The sequence below is a fragment of the Pongo pygmaeus genome, chromosome 9 (genome assembly GCF_028885625.2).
Source record: "Pongo pygmaeus isolate AG05252 chromosome 9, NHGRI_mPonPyg2-v2.0_pri, whole genome shotgun sequence".
In the NCBI taxonomy this organism is placed as follows: domain Eukaryota; kingdom Metazoa; phylum Chordata; class Mammalia; order Primates; family Hominidae; genus Pongo; species Pongo pygmaeus.
The window spans coordinates 69,384,018-69,405,237 of NC_072382.2; the positions used below are offsets into that span (position 1 = coordinate 69,384,018).

Sequence of the window (21,220 nt, forward strand, 5' to 3'; positions counted from 1 at the left end):
TTAAGTAGATGTTATTAATTTGAATCTTCTTGTTTTACTGGTTTTGTAGCTTGGCTCATACATTATTTGCAGCTTATTTTTGGCTTCATAGCACATATGAATCTAACTCATTAAAATGATTGAGCTATAGTCCATAATATTACCCAAGTGTCTATTAATCCATATTAATGGACACTTGTGTTATGATGTGGTCTGGCTGTTTTGTCCCCTCCAAATCACATGTTGAAATGTAATCCCCAGTATTGGAGATGGGGCCTGATGGGAGATGTTTGAGTCATGGAGGCTGATTCCTCATGAATAGCTTGGTGCCCTCCTCCCCATAATGAGTGAGTTCTCACTCTGAGTTGACGTTGCCTCCCCACTCTCTCTTGCTCCTTATCTCACTTTATGACATGCTTTCTCCCTCTTCTGCCTTGAGTGGAAGCTTTCTGAGGCCCTCACCAGGAGCAGATAGATGCTGGTGCCATGCTTTCTGTACATCCTGCAGAACCGTGAGCCAAAACAAATTTATTTTCTTTATAAATTACCTAGCCTCAGGTATTCTGTTATAGCAATGTAAATGGACTAACAAAGGTTATTTTTAATCTTTAGACATTAAAACAGTGCCACAGTGAACGTCTTTAAATATGCATGCTTGTACCCTTGTCAGATATACATGAAGGAAAAGTTTCTCGAGGCTTAATTTCTGGGCCTAAAGATATATTTCTTTTAAATATCAATAGATATTGCCAACTTCCCTATTAAAAGTTTGCATTAATTTACACTCCCATCAAAGACAGTTTCTATTTAGTTATATCTTTACTAACATTTGATATCTTCAAACTCTTTAATTTCACTAGTCTTTTATGTAAAAATGGCATCTCATTGTTAAATTATGTGATACTTTATACTTGAGGATGCGTATAATCTATGTTTGCTGGTCATTTTCATTTCTGTTTTCTGTGAAGTGACTGGTTATTTTCTTTGTTCATTTTTTTTAAATTGGGCTGTTAAACGTTCTTTTACTGCTTTGAAAAATCCTTGAATAACATGAAAAAAATAGCTCTTTGATTTTACCTTGGAAATAAGTTGTTTTGTATTTTTCCAGTTGACTTCCTGTATGTATTTTTGCATCACATGTGTGTTTTATAATTTAAGCAAATCAAGAAGTCTTTACCCTTCTGATTTTTTGTTAACATTTGAAAGGCTTCTGTTTTTAAAAGTTATGCTGTTTAAAAACCACCCATTTTTTTCTTCTAAGATTTTCCTAGGTTACTTACATGTATGGCTTAATTTACCTCTTTATACATCTAAAATTTGTTTTGATCTAATGAGTAAGATAGAAATCCACCTTAGATGTTTTCCTAAAGTGCTCTGTTAGTACCACTTATGGGAAAATGTCTCAGTGATTTTAAATGTGTTTTATACAAGATACTAAACTTCTGCTGGATTCAGTCTATTTTTGTTTCCTGTAATCTGTTCCTTTTCTGACTTTATATTTCCATACAAATACCATGCAATCTTAATTTCTCTCCATTGTTGTTGTTGTTGTTATTTGTTTGATTATCAGATGCAGAGGAATGAGTGAATAATATTCCTCAGTATATGACACATTGCTATGCATTCAAAGTCATTTCAAAGCCCCTCTCTTGTTATTTATTTATTTACTTTTTTTTTTTTTGCTTAATTTACACCCAAACTTGATTCCTACTGACCCTGTAACCATTCTAAGGTATGCAATACTTTTATTTTGTTTTTGAAAAATGACGTGTTTGTGCCCATATTCTTAATTTACATAAACAATATTTTGCTATATGCCTCTTTGTTTCTCACTTTTCCACCCACCTCTGTCTTTAAGATCATTCAAGTTGCATGTGTGTGTCTAATCTCTTTCTAACTGCTGTGGGATCTTCTTTGGTATACATCTGTCACACTTTCATTCATCTTCTCTCCTGGTGAGTAAAGTAATATCCAAATTACACAACACCTCACCAACACAAACAACAGAACAACAAACATTTCAGGAGTGTACCATATATGTCTGCAACACAATTTTTTTGGCTCTGTCTTTAATAATAGTGACTATAACAGAATAAGCAAGTATAAGGTGACCAAGTAATTGCCAGATTCCTTTCCAGGGTGGCTACACTTCTCTACATCTTTCCCAATTGTAAATGAGTGTTACATTCTACTTTTTTGTCAACACTTTACAGTATCTGACTTCTGAATATCTGCATGCCTATTAGATATATCTTTGTTGCTCTAATTTGCATGCCTTTGATTACTGATGAATTTGAGTATTGCTTTATATTCTTGTAGCCCAATGAAGTTACTTTTTAATAAATTCCCTTTTTATTACCTCTGCTCTTTTTTTCTTTTGGAGGTTTCTTCCTCTTTTATTGGTTTTTAGAAGCTTATTGTAAATTCCTGATATTCGATTTTTATTTCTTTTTGATTTTAAAGAGTGCAAATATCTCATCAATTCTCTCATCTGTCTTTTAGTTTTGTCTATGATGTCCTTCATTGAAGACAAATACCAGATTTTTATGAAATCAAATTTATCAAAATTATTATTATGGTTTGTGCTTTAGAAGCTTCTCACTCTAGGTCAGAAAGATGTTCTATGTTTTATTCAATTGTGCCATTGTTCTCTTGTAACTTTTAGATATTTAATTCATTTGCAGTTTACCTTCTTCTATCATGTTAGGTAGGAGTCCAGCTTTATTTTTCTCTATGTAGTAAACCCACTTTACTAACATTATTTAATAAACTATTTTCCCTTCCCTGATGATTTTTGGACTTAACTTCATTGTATATTCGATTTCCACATGGGTCAGTCTATGAGGTCTTCATTCTCTTTTATTTGTTTATTAGTCTTTTATTTTTTGCAACAGTGCCACCTGGCTTTGTTTACTAAAACATCACTGTGTGAGATTCATCTACATGGTTATTTGTAGCAGTAGTTCATTTATTTTAAATTATTTGATAGTATTCCACTGCATGACTGTACCAAAATTTATCTTTTCTATTGCCCATATAAATTTATAGTTTCCAGTGTGAGATATTATGAATAAAACTGTTATAAACATCTTTGTATATATTTTTGGTGGATATAAATACTCATTTCTATTAGGTATATGCTCAGGAGTGGAATTACTGAGTCATAGGGAAGGCATGTTTAGCTCTGTATTCAGAGATACTTCCGAATGGAATTTTAAAATTGACTCTGAATTTATGCTCCCATAAGCAATGTAAATTGCTCCACATCCTCAGTCATTTTATCCTTTTTGATGAGGATTAGTGGAATTTCACTATGGTTTTTGTTTATATGCCCTGGGGGCTAATTATATTGTGCACCTTTTCATGTGCTTATTAGTTATTTTTATCTCCTATATTGAAAGTGCTTGTTCAAGTCTTCTGCCCATTTTAAAAAACTGGAAATTTCCAACTTTTCTTATTCATTTTTAGTAGTTCATTATATTCTGGGCATCACACCTATAGCTTACTGTCAAGTTCTTAAAATAATATGTTTGTAAATACAGACAAATGATAAAATGTGACAAAATAATAATTGGAGAATATGAGTAAGAGAGGTATGAGAGTTTTGTACAATTTTAACTTTTTTGAAAATTTGAAATTATTTTTAAATACAAAATTATAAAATAACAAGTTTATCAAATATAAAATTTACACATGTATTTTGATGAACTTGCCTTTGTAACTTTAAAAACAAACTGACAGAAAAATCAGTAAAGATATGAAGATTTTTAACCATCCATTGACAAACTTGACCTGATAGAATATCCTATTCAGTCATATTTTGTGACAGCTGGTCCATGTTCAGTTGGCTTTTTGTCTTAGGATAGTCATTCAGGAGTTGCAACGGAAAGAGTGGGGTTTCTGCCAAAGGCTCTCTTCTTTTCAGACCCTGATCTCCACTCCCTCCACTCATGCCCAACACGGCTTCAGGTACCCTTGGAGGAATTTTAAAAAGCTAATCAGAGTACTTGAAGATTTTTCAGCCTCTCATCTTTCTGGGCAATTTAGGATTCATTTATGTATAATACATTTCCTGAACAATGCCAAAACTCAAATACCTATTTATAATCTCAATCCCCTAGCCCTGGTTATAATAATCAGAGAGAGTATTTATTGAGTTCTTACTACATGAATACATTATGTTAATCACATTCATCTAATTATTATTATCTAGGTCACATCACATTCATACTCTACAAATGATGAACTTTCTCAGAATTATACAGTGTATGGAGTAGACTTAAGTTGCAACCTAGTATTTTTTCCTTCAGAAACCAAATACTTAATTGCAACAATACAATTCTTCCCCCAAAGAGAAGACATGTAAGAATTCATGATGGGACCTGTAAACAGAGATGTGACTGCTAACTGCATATTATTTTCTGCCCTCCTTATAACCATTAGGGAACCTTCTGAGAGGAAGCACAGCTCAAGATCCCCCCTAATGATTCAGAATTCTCCTGAGCACTTCGCCTGCTCTAGAGACTGCTTCTAGTATCCTTGCTGTTCACCTCATTTAAACTGAACTATTGTTGCACAATATACTGTGAAGTCCATGATAAGACCTTTGGATGGAGCAGAAGGAGATGGGAGATGTGGGGATTCCCCTTCCTGCTTTGTTCTTGACTTTGGAGATTCTACTGAGCCCTTTGCCTTTATGAAAATATCCCTGCTGTCCGTGATTAGTCCATGCTGCCGCCAGTGCACCTGAAGCACTTTCCCATCAATAGTGGAGTGTCTTTATTGGCTTTCCATGCCAATTTGATCTTTCTCCATCATAGGACAAAATATTGGTAAGATTATTAGAGGGTGGGGGAAGATAAGGCATTAGATAAACAAAGAAGGGATAACTGGAGATATATTGGGAGTGAATTGGTTTTAACATTGTCATAGATTTGGTTTTTGAAATTCAACTAATTTTGTCCAAATAATCTGATTCATAGAGCTAAATCTTCTGTAATAGATTTAGCCAAGGTTTTATTCCACAGTGGATCTACCTTATCAAACCACAATTACAATGCAAAATTACCTGAGAAGAATCCTGACTTTCACCTTATGTAGATATAGGCAGAACTTTCATGGAGTCAGTATTGTTCCTTTGGGTAGTGTTCTCTTCCCTTGTTGAACTTGATTTGGAAGAAAGTAAATAGGTATGGATGATAAGGAATAGAGGATTTTAAGTGTGAAGGATCTTGGAATCAGAAGAGAAATTTAGTAGTTTTCTTTTGATTCCTTAGGGGTTTCCTCAGTCTCTTCTTCCTAAAATTCACATCAGGTTAGATAATGCATGTTTCTGTGACCCTGTCTTCCTTTTCCATATCCAGTGACATATTTTATTTTTATAGAAATGAACTCACAAATTTATGTTAAATCTAGAAAAAAAGTAAAATGAAATGGCAGAAAGGTTGACAGTGAACATGATTTTCTTATAGGAGCTTCTTGACCCTGGGAGCAGATTCAGCGTCACCTGGAGGAACATTTTGTCCTCTGCATTTACATGGGAGAATAACATTTTTAAAGAAAAATCAGGAGAGATTGGGGTGCTGCCTTCTAGTGCATAATCCCAGGGTCAGTGAGAACTCCTAGCATCTGACAAGTCATAAATCACACTCATCTCTTCCTTACATTCCCCTCTCTGTCTCTTGCTACTTTGGCTCAGGTCAAATCAGTTCAAGAAACATCTGTTGGACACTTATAATGTACGATGACTGCTCTTATTTTATGTGAATAAAGATGATTCAGATGTGATCTCTACCCTTGACTATCTTACAGTCACAGAGAAAGACAAATAATTTTAATATAATTTGTTAAGGGCTGTGGTGGAGATAAGTACAAGATGCTGTAGGTATACTTGTGCATCTAAGACTAGTTGTTGTGAGTGTGTGTATTGGTGTATTTATGTCCATGTGTATTGGAGGTGGGAATAGAGAAAGTTTGTGGAATTGTTTCTGGAGTATATTTTTCCTAGACAGAATCTTAAAAAATTCATCTGGCTATGGTTATGAGCCAGATGAAGAAGGGATAGAAATCATAGCAATATCTTGTAGCTTCACTTTCATTAAATTAACCACTGACTGTAGTCATCACTTTAAATTTTTCGAAAGATGCTTAGTTTTATGCTTAATATCTTCCTTTGTCAAAACTGAGAAAGATTGTTTGTCTATCATTTAATTTTCCTTGAGATTTAGACACATTATTGATACAGTTGTAATCAAATTCCAAAAAAATAAAATTCTACTCTAAGAAGAGTGAAAATTGTGGCAGAAAGAGGACTGAGTCTAAAGATCCTGAGCGGAACCAAATCCCGGAGCCTCTAAGAACTAACCAGATAGCACATTCCACCAGATGGACGGCAATTCAAAATGTAGCAATGTTTAAATTACCTGTATTCTTAAAATTTATTTTTATATTAGCTGTTTTGATAATACACTATTTTTCTCTTTAGAAGCAATTCTCTATTAGTTTGATGTGATAGATTATACAGATTCCTTAAACCAATATTGGCTGTGAATCTATGATATTCCAAGGACCACTGTAGGCACTGGGGATGAAACAATTTGGCCCCTCCCCTCTGGAGTTCTTTAGTGTTAGGAACTGGTTTTCAGTCTGTATCCCCAGTCTTTAGCATATGCTTGGTACACAGTATTTGCTCAAAAAATAAGATTGATTGAATATTCAAAGTATGATGAGTGCCCAAGGAAAGTAATGATACCTTGATTTAGTGGGCATGTCTCTGAGTAGAGGGACTATGCTGAGCAAAAAACAGTGGGGTGTAAAAATGCAGTGTGTTCTAGTTAGTTGGTACAGGATAAGGCTGGTAAGGTTGCCTGCAGATGGATAAAGGAGGGTGGAATTTATCTATATTCAGTGTGGGACCATAAGTAATCATCAAGCAGAGATGTAATTATTCATAATTATGTTTTATTTATCAGTTATTGAATGAGTTGATTTCCCTTGAAATAAAAGTAGGCACTTCTATAACTGCTAGGCACTACAGTTTTTAGATATTGGCAGCATCTATCAAAAGTAAAGATATGCCCACCCTTATATCTTCCGTCTTGGATAAAGCTCGTATCTAGCAATTTGAATGTTTGTAGTTTACCTTACAGATATATTGGTAACAGTGAAAAACAATATATGTATGGGAATGTTCATAACATAATTGTTTGTGGTAGCATAAATTGGCCCCAATATTAATGTTCATCAATAAGAGAATAGTTAACTAAGTTTTGGTTTAACTGTAGTGTGGAATATAATGAAATCAGTAGCAAGACATAGGTATAGCTATATGTATTGGTCAAGAAGTGTCTCCAAGATAATAGCGATTGTTGGGAAAATTAAGTCATTAAATCATATGTTAATTACAAAAGTGTGCATACTCATGTACATACACACATGCGTATTTGAATTAATAGACATCTGGAAAGATGTATACCAACCTGTGATCTATGGTTACTAATGGAAAGGTTATTGGGCTTGAGGGTGTTTGGAAAGAGACTTACTATTACCATACATTTGGGCGATGCGTGTTAGACACACCACGCAACTTACCATTTAAAGTGTATAATTCAATGACTTTTAGAATATTCACAAAGTTGTGCAACCATCACCACAATCAGTTTTAGAACTTTTTTGTTACTCCAAAAAGAAATCATACATTCCTTAGTCATCATCATCCAGTCCTCCTATAACCCCAGCCCTAGGCAACAACCAATCTACTTTCTTTCTCTATAGATTTGCCTGTTCTTGACATTTAATATAAATGGAATCATGCAATATGTCATCCTTTGTGACTACTTTTTTCACTTAATATAATGTTTTTAAGGTTTATTCATGTTGTACCATGTTCAATCCTTTATATGGATATATCACCTTTTTTTTTTTTTTTTTTTTTGAGATGGGGTCTGTCTCTGTCACATGGACTGAAGTGCAGTGGAGTGATCTCAGCTCACTGCAACCTCTGCCTACCCTGTTCAAACGATTCTTCTGCCTTAGCCTCCCAACTAGTTGTGACTATAGGCGTGTTCCATGATGCCCAGCTAATTTTTGCATTTTTAGTAGAGACGGGGTTTCACCATATTGGCCAGGCTGGCCTCGAACTCCTGACCTTAAGTGATACACCTGCCTCAGTCTCTCAATGTACTGGGATTACAGGCATCAACCACCACACCCAGCTGATATATCACCTTTTCTTTATACATTCAAAGACATTTCACTTTTTGTCTTTGGATCACTGCACTTTTTGAGTATTATGAATAATGTTGCCATAAACATTCATGTATAAGTTTTTGTGTGCAACATATGCTTTCAGTTCTCTTGGGTATATACCTACTGGTGGGATAGCTGATTCATATGGTAACCTGCTAGCCATCCTAATAGGTGTAAAGTTGTACGCTATTGTGGTTTTGGTTTGCATTTCCTTTATGGCTAATGACATTCAGCATATTTTCATGTGCCTACTGGCCATTTGCATACCTCTTCTGGAAACAATGTCTATTTAGATTCTTTGCCCAGTTATTAATTATATTATTGGCCTTTTTATTACCAAGTTATGTTTCTTATATATTCTAAATATAAGTCCCTTATCAGACATATAATTTGCAAAAATTTTCTCCCACTCTGTGGGTTGTCTTTTCACTTCCTTAATGGTGTCTTTTGAAGCACAAACATTTTTAATTTTGATGATGTCCAATTTATTAATTTTTTTCTTTTGTTCTGAAAAATATATATTTGGTGTATATTTAAAATACAATTAAGCAAACAAAATGTTAAAATTAAGTAACTTATCTTCAAAACTGAGAAGGAATATAGAGTTTCTTTTAGGGATTAGGTAAGAGGCTTTTATCCTTTCAAAGATTTTAGAGTTTGGTGGCACTGGTTTTTATTTTACTATTGAATCAACATCCACACCTCCATTTACCTGATATAATGGTAATATTGTGTAACCATTACATTTATATGATTTGATATGAGACTGTTTTTGTTTTGACAGATTTTCCTGGATATGTAAAAGAAGAGAATAACAAAGAATAAAGAAAATGTGTATTTTGAGTTAAAAAAGAACCTTTTAAATAATTAATCTGTACATTGTAAAGTAAAACAGTAAGGTGAAATTGTTTTCAGGCTTCTTCCTCTGGTGGTTAAAATAAAAGTGGAGAAGAGAAAAGAAATTAGGTCAAACTTTTCCCAGATTGGTTGTTAGTGGTAACTTTGGCCCAGGACAACTAAATTCCTGTCTGGAGAAAAGATGTTGCAGGAGAAATCCCAGGAAGTAAGGAAAGGAGTGTAGAGTCCATGGCTAACCAGTGGTGGGCAAAGGTGGAAGGGTTATAAATTGAATTTTGTCATACAGGTGATGCATGTTGGACTAAGCTGTTTGCTTAAGGCCTTCTGCCTACAAAGTGAGCAAGGAGCAATGCTAAAAATCTAAAGCACCAAACAGTTAAGTAGAAGTGCAAAGGGATCTTCCTCCCAATGCCAAATTCCAACTTTAATCTGAAAACCAATTAGGAATTGAAATCTTTCATTTCTTTGACTCACAGACGAATCCAGATGCTGAGACTCTGTTACTAGATTATGTAGGGTGTAATTATGTCTTTTTTTTTTTTTAAAGAAATCTCCTGGGGAGTCCTGTAACCCAAGTGAGTTCTGCAACTTGGAGTAAAATGTTACTTCTTTATTTTTATTTTCCCCTAACTGAAAGTTTATGTTTCCTTCCAATTTGGATGCAAGTAACCAACCCACACCAATATTAGAAGTATTTATGACTTTGTCAGCAGTAGTAATTATAAGAATTTTTATATTGTATTGCAGTTGTTAAAGGGATTTCCAAACATTTAAGCTCATCACTATTTTGAAATGAAGATGGTTATTAGACCCACCACTACATTTCAAAATTTTAGTGTATTAATAAAGAAGCACATATATTGCTGTTTACAAATCTGTTTTCTAAAATTATTTCGATAACTGTATTTTGATATAACTGGTTTCCTTGGTAATCCTATACATTTTATTTGATGTATTTAAAACATTATTCTGAGATACTTTCACCAGACAGTTAAAGGATTGATAGCCCAACCCATGTACAGGATCTTAAACTTTACACTTTAAAGTAAATTTATTTCCCTTCTTTTTGGAACAGCTCCACAAAATTGGATTATTATTTCCAAATTATTTTAAATCTCTCTAGGGATATTGGCAAACCTTCTAAACAACTCTGCTTAACTATGTGATCAAATTATTATTTGTTTAATGAATTAATGGTCATTTATGAAGTGAAGTTCTTTGCTATGTCTTACAAAGGACACAGAGGTGAAAAAGACATGGAAACTATTTTCAAAGGAACTTTTACTTTTGTAGGGGGAGTGGACAGATAATGCATATATAATTTTTAGCAGAGAGAGCTGGGGAGTAGTGCTATTTGGGCTGAGTAAGAAACTAGCCACGCTGGTGGCTTAAAATGAAAATTCTGTTTTGAAGGTGTGTCTGTTATGTTGGAAGTTCATTCACAGTTGAGACTGAACAGAACTCAAGCTGAGGCTTCAGATAGGATTCCCAAGGGTATCCTGAGTTACCCTTTGGTTTCCCAGCTCCTATAAGACAGGTTAGTTTCTTAAATAAAACATACCAGTACTTTGGCTCTTTCTGATTTCTTATACCTTCGTGTCTGTCCTTTCGGGAAAATACAACAGAAAGCTACATAATCATAAGCAGGGAAGAGGAGATGTGACAAGAGCACTTAAGACTCAGGGGTTTTAGTTAAGAACAAACAGAAATTAAATGGCAGGACTTTATAGATGAATTCAGTCTGTATTTAATATTGTATTATTAAAAGTGTGGTATTCGGAGAAAAAATAATTTTAAAAATCTACTCTATTCTTGCCAGATGACACCAACAATGAATGCAACATCTTTTAATGTTTGTTTTACAACACTGAAAATGTTCCAAGGAAAGAAACATGATCATCTTATGAAGGGGGTTCTTGAAATTTTCAGTAGCAGTTGGGGCAGTTCCTAAGCCTGCACTTCTCAATTATATAATTTTATAGGTATGCATGTCTATGGTTAGTACATAGTGACTTCTTACTGAAAAGGACAACAAACTATGAGACAGATAAATCAGACACAAGTGACAGAATTCCTCCTTCTGGGACTCTCTGATGGGCCACACACCCAGAAGCTGCTATTTATCTTATTCTCGGGCGTCTACCTGGTCACTGTGCTTGGAAATCTGCTTCTAATGTCCCTTGTTCATGTTGACTCCCAACTTCACACACCCATGTATTTTTTTCTCTGCAACTTGTCTCTGGCTGACCTCTGTTTCTCTACCAACATAGTTCCTCAGGCGCTAGTCCATCTGCTTTCCAGGAAGAAGGTCATTTCATTCACACGTTGCGCAGCTCAACTTCTCTTTTTCCTCATTTTTGGGTGTACACAGTGCGTCCTTCTTGCAGTGATGTCCTATGATCGCTATGTTGCAATCTGCAATCCTCTGCATTACCCGAGCATCATGACCTGGAAAGTGTGTGTCCGGCTGGCAACAGGATCATGGACCAGTGGCATTCTGGTGTCTGTGGTAGACACCACCTTCACACTGAGGCTACTCTATCGAGGCAGTAACAGCATAGCTCATTTCTTTTGTGAGGCCCCTGCACTATTGATCTTGGCATCCACAGACACCCACGCATCAGAGATGGCCATTTTTCTTATGGGGATTGTGATTCTCCTCATACCTGTTTTTCTGATTCTGGTATTCTATGGCCGTATCATAGTAACTGTGGTCAAGATGAAGTCAACTGTGGGGAGTCTCAAGGCATTTTCTACCTGTGGCTCCCACCTCATGGTGGTCATACTTTTTTATGGATCAGCAATTATCACTTACATGACACCCAAGTCTTCCAAACAGCAGGAAAAATTGGTGTCTGTTTTCTATGCAATGGTGACTCCTGTGCTTAATCCCCTCATCTATAGCCTGAGAAACAAGGATGTGAAGGGAGCTCTGAGGAAAGTAGCCACAAGGAGTTTCCCATGCAGGCTTGGAATCTCACACTGACAGTGAGCTCAGAGAATCTTTTGGCTTCCCACTTCAAAGACTTGCTGGGAAGACATGGAATCAACCCAGGTGGATTGGATTTTTTAAAATGTACATTGGCACACTTGGTTTCTCAAGTCACCTGCTTGGCCCCCTTCCAAGTTGTACTTTCCTTCTTTTTTCTCCTTTCCTTTTCCTTCCTTACTGTTCTAAAGCTTTTTAATAAACTTTCACTCCTGCTCTGAAAACAAAAGTACATATACACCATGGAATACTATGCAGCCATAAAATAGAATGAAATCATGTCATTTGCAGAAACATAGATGCGGCTCGAAACCATTATCCTAAGTGAACTAGTACAAAAACAGAAAACCAAATACTTCATGTTCTCACTCATAAGTAGGAACCAAACGTTGGGTACATATGAAGACAAAGGTGGGAACAATAGACGTTGGGGACTACTAGATTATGGGAGGGAGGGGGAAGGGTTAAAAAAAACTACCTATTACCTACTCACTACCTGGGTGATGGATTCATTTGTACTCCAAATCTCAGCATCACGTGATATACCTCTGTAACAAACCTGCGTGTATACCCTCGATTTTAAAATAAAAGTTGAAGAAAAAAATGCACATTAGATTTCAAATTTTCACATCCATATGAGAATAGAATATAAGCCATGTCATTAGTAATTTTATATGGATGACATGACTATAAAATAATATTTTGATATATTGGATAAAATAAAATTATATTATTAAAGAAGACTTGCTGGGTAGCCCTCTTCTTTGTGAATCTAAAATATGGTAAGACTTACAGTGATGGATATGGTAATTACCCTGATTTGATTATTATACAATGTTTCCATGCATTGAAACATCACACTGTATTCCCAAACTATGTATAATTATGTCAATTGTAAATTTAAAATTAATAAAAAATATGGTAAGATTCTTATTCTTGGGCCTTATCCATAGACACACCCTCTATTCTTCATCCTGCATTTCTTTCATAGAAGAAGGACAATAATTCATGGAGGAATCAAAGGAGGATATGCTTCCTTCTGTTTGGTCCTTTGACACCTAAGGACCCCTGAGAAATCCCCTGAGAAATCCCCTGAGAAACACACACATTTTATAAGCCTTGTAAAATCTACCTTTTTAATAATGCTGTGTATTATCACCTGTCTATTTCAGATCTTACTCCAAGTCCTTTTTCTTTTGGTACTTCTGAATCTCTCTGCATCATCAAGTGATCAATAAATAAACAGACATTACTGAATCACTTACTATGAGCTAGGTGCTACATGTGTGTTGGCATGTGCACCTGTATGTGTGCTTAACGTGGGTAATGAAGAGCATGGGTACAATGAAGCAGAATATATGAGCTCTGCTCTCCTTCTCACACTCTTTTAGAAACATAAGGATCATATTTATCAGGATACATCTTCATAAAGATGAGTATAGGAGTTGTGGAAACCAGCAAGAAATAGTGACATATTCCAAGAATAGTGACATATAGCAAGAGTGAGAAGCTGTAACTGATGCTAAGCCTGAATGACCAAGAGGAGGGAACTAGAACCTGGAGAGGGTAGAAATATGCTAAGGGCACAAGGCAGTGACTGTGGACTTAGGCTATATGAAGGCAAGGGAGCCATGGGAAGAAATAGTTCTCAAGCCCATTTTCCACCCACCTTCTGATCCCCTGCTATTGTATTCCAATTAGAAGCCAGGGAACAAGGAGCCTTTTGGTATAATCCATAAAAGACGTCAAACATTCTGAAGCACATAGCAAGCTGAAAAAGGATAGAAGGTAGATCTGGAAAGGTCAGCTGGTGAAGTACACACCTTTTGCCCTCAGCATCCACTTCTTCTTTCAGTGATTAATTCATATTCCTAATACAGGGAACACATAAAGTTCCACTAAGAACTATATCGTAGCAGCATGATATCAAGTAGCTCACACTTCTACTTGATACATAAAAGAATAGCTCCTGTCATGATTATTTATATAAGTTGAAAGAGGAAGAGCAAAAAAAGCAAATAATTAGCAGAAAACACAGCTATTGTAGCTCCTAATCCTGCCCCAGACATAAATTGATAATTATAGCTTGTTCTTTCACTACCCTTTCATGGATTTATTTTCTGCCTTAAGCTCAGCTCACTGGAGTTTTTTAACAGGTGTGGCAACCTAAAACTTCTTACCTGTAATATTTGAGTTATTGATGATTCTGTGTTTTTTTTTAACTTTTAGTTTCACGGGTACATGTGCAGGTTTATTACATAGGTCAATTGCGTGTCACGAGGGTTTGGTGTACAGATTATTTCATCACCCAGGTAATAAGCATAGTACCTGATAGGCAGTTTTTTTTATATTCACCCTTCTCTTACCCTCAACCCTCCAGTAGGCCACAATATCTGTTGTTCTATTATTTGTATCCATGTGTACTCAATATTTAGCTCCAACTTATAAATGAGAACACACAGCATTTGGTTTTCTGTTCTTGTGTTAAGATAGGATAATAGCCTCTAGCTCCATCTATGTTGCTGCAAAAGACATGATCTTGTATAGTATTCCATGGTGTATATGTACCACATTTCGTGCTATTGATGGGCATTTAGGTTGATTCCATGCCTTTGCTGTGTGAATAGTGCTGCAATGAACATAACCACGCACGTATCTTTATGGTAGAGTGATTTATATTCCTCTGGGTATATACCCAGTAATGGCATTGTTGGGTCGAATGGTAGTTCTGTTTTAAGTTATTCAAGAAATCACCAAACTGCTTTCCACAGTGGCTGAACTAATTTACATTCCCACCAGAAAAGTGTTCCCTTTTCTCTACAACTTTGCCAGCATCTGTTTTGTTGTTGTTGTTGTTTTGACTTTTTAATAGCAGCCATTTTGACTGGTGTGAGATGGTACCTCATTGCGATTTTGATTTGCACTTCTCTAATGATTAGTGATGTTGAGCATTTTTTCATATGCTTATTTGCCACTTGTGTGTCTTCTTTTGAAAAGTGTCTGTTCGGCAACCTATAGAATGGGAGAAAATTTTTGCAATCTATCCATCTGACAAAGGTCTAATATCCAGAATCTACAAGGACCTTAAACAAATTTTCAAGAAAAAGCAAACAACCCCATCAAAAAGTGGGTGAAGGATATGAACAGACACTTCTCAAGAGAAGACATTGATGTGGCCAACAAACATATGAAAAAAAAAAAGCTCATCATCACTAGTCGTTAGAGAAATGCAAATCAAAACCATAATGAGATACCATGTCACACCAGTTATGATGGTGATTATTAAAAAGTCGGAAAACAACAGATGCTGTCGAGACTGTGGAGAAATAGGAATGCTTTTACGCTGTTGGTGGGAGTGTAAATTCACTCATTCAACCATTGTGTTCAACCATTGTGGAAGACAGTGTGGCAATTCCTCAAGGATCTAGAACCAGAAATACCATTTGACCCAGAAATACCATTACTAGTTATATACTCAAAGGATCATAAATCATTCTACTATAAAGACACATGCCCACGTACGTTTATTGCAGCACTGTTCACAATAGCAAAGACTTGGAACCAACCCAAATGCCCATCAGTGATAGATTGGATTAAGAAAATGTGGCATATACACACCATAGAATACTATGCAGCCATAAAAAAGGATGAGTTCATGTCCTTTGCAGGGACATGGGTGAAGCTGGAAACCATCATTCCCAGCAAACTATCACAGGAACAGAAAACCAAACACCGCCTGTTCTCACTTATAAGCGGGAGTTGAACAATGAGAACACATGGACACAGGGAGGGGAACATCACCCACCGGGGCCTGTCGGGGGATGGGGGGCTAGGGGAAGGATAGCATTAGGAGAAATATCTAATGTAGATGACTGGTTGATGGCCGCAGTAAACCACCATGGCACGTGTATACCTATGTAACAAACCTGCATGTTCTGTACATGTATCCCAGAACTTAATGTATATATGTGTGTGTGTGTGTGTGTGTGTGTGTGTGTGTGTGTATAGATGTAGTGGGATATTGAAATCTCCTACTATTGTTGTGTTGTTTTCTATTTATTTCTTATAATTGTCATATCTTCCTGGTAAATTGACTCTTTTAACATTAAATAATGTTGTTTCTGGTAAAAAAAAATTTGGATACTAAGTAAATTTTAAAATATATTTACTTATATTACTACTATTTTTATGGTCTCCATTTCTTTAAATACCAGATTTTCCTATGGTTTTTTTTTTTTTTTTTTTTTTTTGAGAGAGAGAATCTCCCTCTGTTGCCCAGGCTGGAGTGCAATGGTGCGATCTTGTCTCACTGCAACCTCTGCCTTCCAGGTTCAAGCAAGTCTTCTGCCTCAGCCTCCGGAGTAGCTGGGATTACAAGCGTACGCCACCATGCCCAGCTAATTTTTGTATTTTTAGTAGAGATGGGGTTTCACCATGTTGGACAGGCTGGTCTTGAACTCCTGACCTCAAATGATCCGCCCGCCTTAACCTCCCAAAGTTCTGGGATTTACAGGCGTGAGCCACTGCACCTGGCCTGTGTATCATTTTTCTTTCTGCCAACAGGACATTCTTTAGTATTTCTCGTGGTGTGGGTTCTGCTGGTGATAAATCTTTGAGATCTTGTATGCCTGAAGACATCTTTATTTGCCTTTCTTTCTGAAAGATATTTTTCCAAGTGTAGAATTTCAGGTTGAAAAATTGTTATTCTTTTGAATACCATAAAAGTCTTGCTTCATTTTCATTTACCTGTATTGTTTTTGATGAGAAATTTGATGTTATCTTTATACCTCTATACGTAGAATGCCTCGCCTTCCTCCCACTGGCCACTTTTGATATTTTCTCTTTATCATTGGTTTTTGAGCAATTTGACAATTACGTGCCTTTAGTTATGTGTCTTCATTTTTTCGTGCTTAGAATTTACTGAGTTTCTTGATCTGTGGTTTATAGTTTTAATTAAGTTTGGAAAATTTTCAGCCTCATTATTCAATTTTTTTTTCTGTCCTCTCCTCTGCCTTGGTGACGACAACTACCTTCATGTTACACAGTGTGAAGCTGTCCCATAGCTCACTGATTTCCTTCTCATATTTTGTATTCATTTTTCTGTTTTATTTTGCATAATTTCTATGGCTATTAATCAAACTCACTAATCTTTCATCTGTAATATTTAACCTGCTGTGAATCCCATTCAGCATATTTTTTATCTCAGATATTTTAGTTTTCATCTCTAGGAGTTTAATTTGTCTTTTATTTATAGCTTTCATGTCTCTACTTAACTTTTTAAACATATGCAATAACATTATAACTTTTAATATTTTTCTCTGTTAATTGTAACATTTGAGTCAGTTCTGGGTTGATTTATACTGATTTTTCTCCTCATTATATAAGTTGTTATTTCCTTGCCTCTTTACATAACTCATAATATTTGATTGAATGCCAGACTTGGTGAATTGTACTCTGGTGGATACTGGGTATTTTTTGTATTCCTATAAATCTTCTTGAGCGCTGTTTTAGAATTCAGTTAATTCACTTAGAGATAATTTTGTCCTTTTGTATTTTGTTGTATGAATCGTTAGGTGGGTCTGAAGCAGTGCTCAGTATAGGGACAAGTATTCCCCATTACTGAAACTAGACCTTCCTGTATCCTCTACCCACTATTCCATGAATTACAAGTTTTTCCAGCCTGAATGTTGGGAACAGGAACCACAACAGACGCTATGTTCATGCCAAGCACGTCTGATGCTTCCTTTGATTCTTTCTGATGGCTATTTCCCCAGCCTTGGACAGTTTCTTCAGATGTATATGCTTGACTCTATTGAATAGGCAAAGTGGAACCCTTTTAGATCTTTGGGGTTCTCTTTCTCTGCAGATCTCTCTTCTCTGTTATACATTCATAAGGTTTACCTCATTTGTTTCCAGTCTCTCAGCAACTGCTTTCCTTTGTTGCTTGATGCCTGTGTCTTGAAGGATCATTGTTTCATGTATTTTATGTGCTTCTTATTTTATTGTTTTAGGTGAGGGGTAAATCCAATTCCTGTTATTTAGTTTTGGCTAAAAGTGGAAGTCCTTGAGAGTAGTTTTGAATGACAGTTTTGTTCAATACAAAAATTTTTACAGCCAGTATTTTCTTTCAGCAGTTTAAAAGTATTATCCCACTGTCTTCCATCTTCTACTGATTTTGTGATTGTATAGATGCTTTTTACATATTCTCTGTATCTTTCTCAGCATTTTGATGTGATTGTTTATTTGTTTGTTTTAGCTATCCGATTGGTGTTCACTGAGCTAGTATTTTTTTCTGATATTGCATCTCTTTTACTTTATTGTTTTCTCTTGGAAATCTGACTATCCATGATTTAGACCTTTTTTCTTAGTTGAACTTTTATGCTCATTTCTTTATTTTCCCTCCTTTTTGTTCTGTGCTTCTGTCTCCATACTTTCTACTGAACAAGACTACAGTTAATAAATTATCTTTTCTGGTTTGTGTACTTTGCTATTGAGCCTACCTAGTGCATTTTCAGTTCAGTTTCTTTTTTAGTTTTATGTCTGTTTTTCTTTTCATGAATTGTAGTTGTCTCATGAAAAAATATTTTTCTCTTTTCTTAAAAATATTAATAACAGTTATTTTGAACCTAGAACTCTAATATCTAAATCACCTCTAAATGTTTTATGAATAATGGCAATATATCTAAACGTAGACAAATAAATTGTCCATAAAAGATTGGCAAACAAATGTCACAGATGTCACAAACATTTATAGATAAATTGCCCATTTTTTTTCTCGGTTTTCAGTCATTATGGACCCTTTTTCATTAGCATGTTTTATAATTTTTTCATTAAATAGTCCCCTTGTAGAGGTTCTGGGTGATTTTTTTCTTTCTAAGAGGATGCAGTTTTCTTTTGACAGGGTAAAAACATAAGCAGATCAATTCAATCCTATTGATGGTTGGTTTTAGGCTTTTTTAGGCTTTTTCTATCTAGTTTTGCATTTGTTCCTAAATTATTACCTTTGTGGGATCTCAGCTGAAAGCACAGAGTGATCTACCTCACAAGACTTAAACGCTACCCTCTATCTCCCAGCACCAATCAGTTAGTAAATGCTCAGCTCATACATACATATATATATATATTTTTTTTTTTTTAGCCTTTCATATACTGCTTTCTTTTGAGTTTCCTTGAGTCTTTTCTTGTGCATACACTATTTAGGAGTGACAAACAACTTATAAGTATATTGCATGCAAATTTTTGGACTTGTTTATCTGTGGTACCCTCATCTTTGTGATTTGATTCTCAATGTTAATATGTTTGGCAACCCCGAATTCTAATTTCTGCCCTCTTATTTAAGTGACTGCTACTTTATGCTAACACTCTCTTTTCCTCTTAGAGAATTGACAGACGCCCTTGGGGAAAACACTTAGGTGAATGTGGCACTTACCTTATTGTTCTTCCCTCCTCTTACCTTTTCTCTTCAAGTCCTGTATTTGCTGCTCTCCTGTATCTCTAAGCACTTGTTTTGTGTGTTTTGTCAATCTTTTATAGTTGTGTAGTTGTTTTGGGGAGAGTTACTTAAATGCAAGCTACTTCTTTGTGGCCAAAAGAGAAGTGCTGACATTAAGTGTGTCTTTAAAGTTCTCCAGGTGATTCTGATCCACAGTTCAAAATCATTGTACTATATCAATGTAATTGAGAGGCCAGGGGATTTTTTTAAATTGTTATTATTATACTTTAAGTTTTAGGGTACATGTACACAACGTGCAGGTTTGTTACATATGTATACATGTGCCATATTCGTGTACTGCACCCATTAACTCGTCATTTAGCATTAGGTATATCTCCTAATGCCATCCCTCCCCCCTCCCCCCACCCCACAACAGTCCCCGGAGTGTGATGTTCCCCTTCCTGTGTCCATGTGTTCTCATTGTTCAATTCCCATCTATGAGTGAGAACATGCGGTGTTTGGTTTTTTGTCCTTGTGATAGTTTACTGAGAATGATGATTTCCAGCTTCATCCGTGTCCCTACAAAGGACATGAACTCATCCTTTTTTATGGCTGCATAGTATTCCATGGTGTATATGTGCCACATTTTCTTAATCCAGTCTATCATTGTTGGACATTTGGGTTGGTTCCAAGTCTTTGCTATTGTGAATAGTGCCACAATAAACATACGTGTACATGTGTCTTTACAGCAGCATGATTTATAGTCCTTTGGGTATATACCCAGTAATGGGATGGCTGGATCAAATGGTATTTCTAGTTCTAGATCCCTGAGGAATGACCACACTGACTTCCACAATGGTTGAACTAGTTTACAGTCCCACCAACAGTGGACGAGTGTTCCTATTTCTCCACATCCTCTCCAGCACCTGTTGTTTCCTGACTTTTTAATGATCGCCATTCTAACTGGTGTGAGATGGTATCTCATTGTGGTTTTGGTTTGCATTTCTCTGATGGCCAGTGGTGATGAGCATTTTTTCATGTGTTTTTTGGCTGCATAAATGTCTTCTTTTGAGAAGTGTCTGTTCATATCCTTTGCCCACTTTTTGATAGGGTTAGGGGATTTTAAGTGAGGCTGGAAAGGTGGATAGAGACTAGCACAAGTTGGGAATGTAGAATTAGTAAAGGTTTTACATTTTACTTTAATAGTGATGGGAAGCTGTGAAAAGTTTTCAAGCAAGGGAATGACATAATCTTATTTACTTATTGAAAAGACTACTCAGGATCCTCCATGGATAGTGGATTATAGGGAAGCAAGATAGAAATAGGAAGATATGTTAGGAAGTACTGCAGTAGTCAAGGTAAAGAACGATTGTGTCTTGGTCTAGGATAATAGCAGCATAGATCAAAGAAAATTGGATATAGCATATATTTTGGAAACCATTTGTCAGGTTTGCTGATAGGTTGAATATGAGGGATAAAAGGTAGTGAGTAAATAAGAATGGCTCTTAAGGTTTTGGCTTGAGTCACTGAATAAATGGTGATAATATTTGCTGGTGAGTAGAAGAGGGGAATAAAAAAGCAAGTTTTATGGAAGTGTTTTGGATGAATTAAGTTTGAGCTGCCTACTTGACATAAATGCAGAGGGATGAAGAACACAATTGGATATTGGATTTGCGCTCAGTGGAGATATCACATTTGAAGATATAATTTTGGGT

The 21,220-nt window shown here is 35.7% G+C and overlaps 1 protein-coding gene across 1 annotated transcript; it reads left to right on the forward strand.

The window, feature by feature from the left end:
- Positions 1 to 11,122: 11,122 nt before the first annotated feature.
- LOC129008649 (olfactory receptor 2D2) lies at positions 11,123 to 12,070 on the forward strand. Its single transcript, XM_054441021.2, has one exon. The coding sequence runs from the start codon at positions 11,123 to 11,125 to the stop codon at positions 12,068 to 12,070; it is 948 nt and encodes a 315-aa protein (XP_054296996.2).
- The last annotated feature ends 9,150 nt before the right edge of the window (positions 12,071 to 21,220 follow it).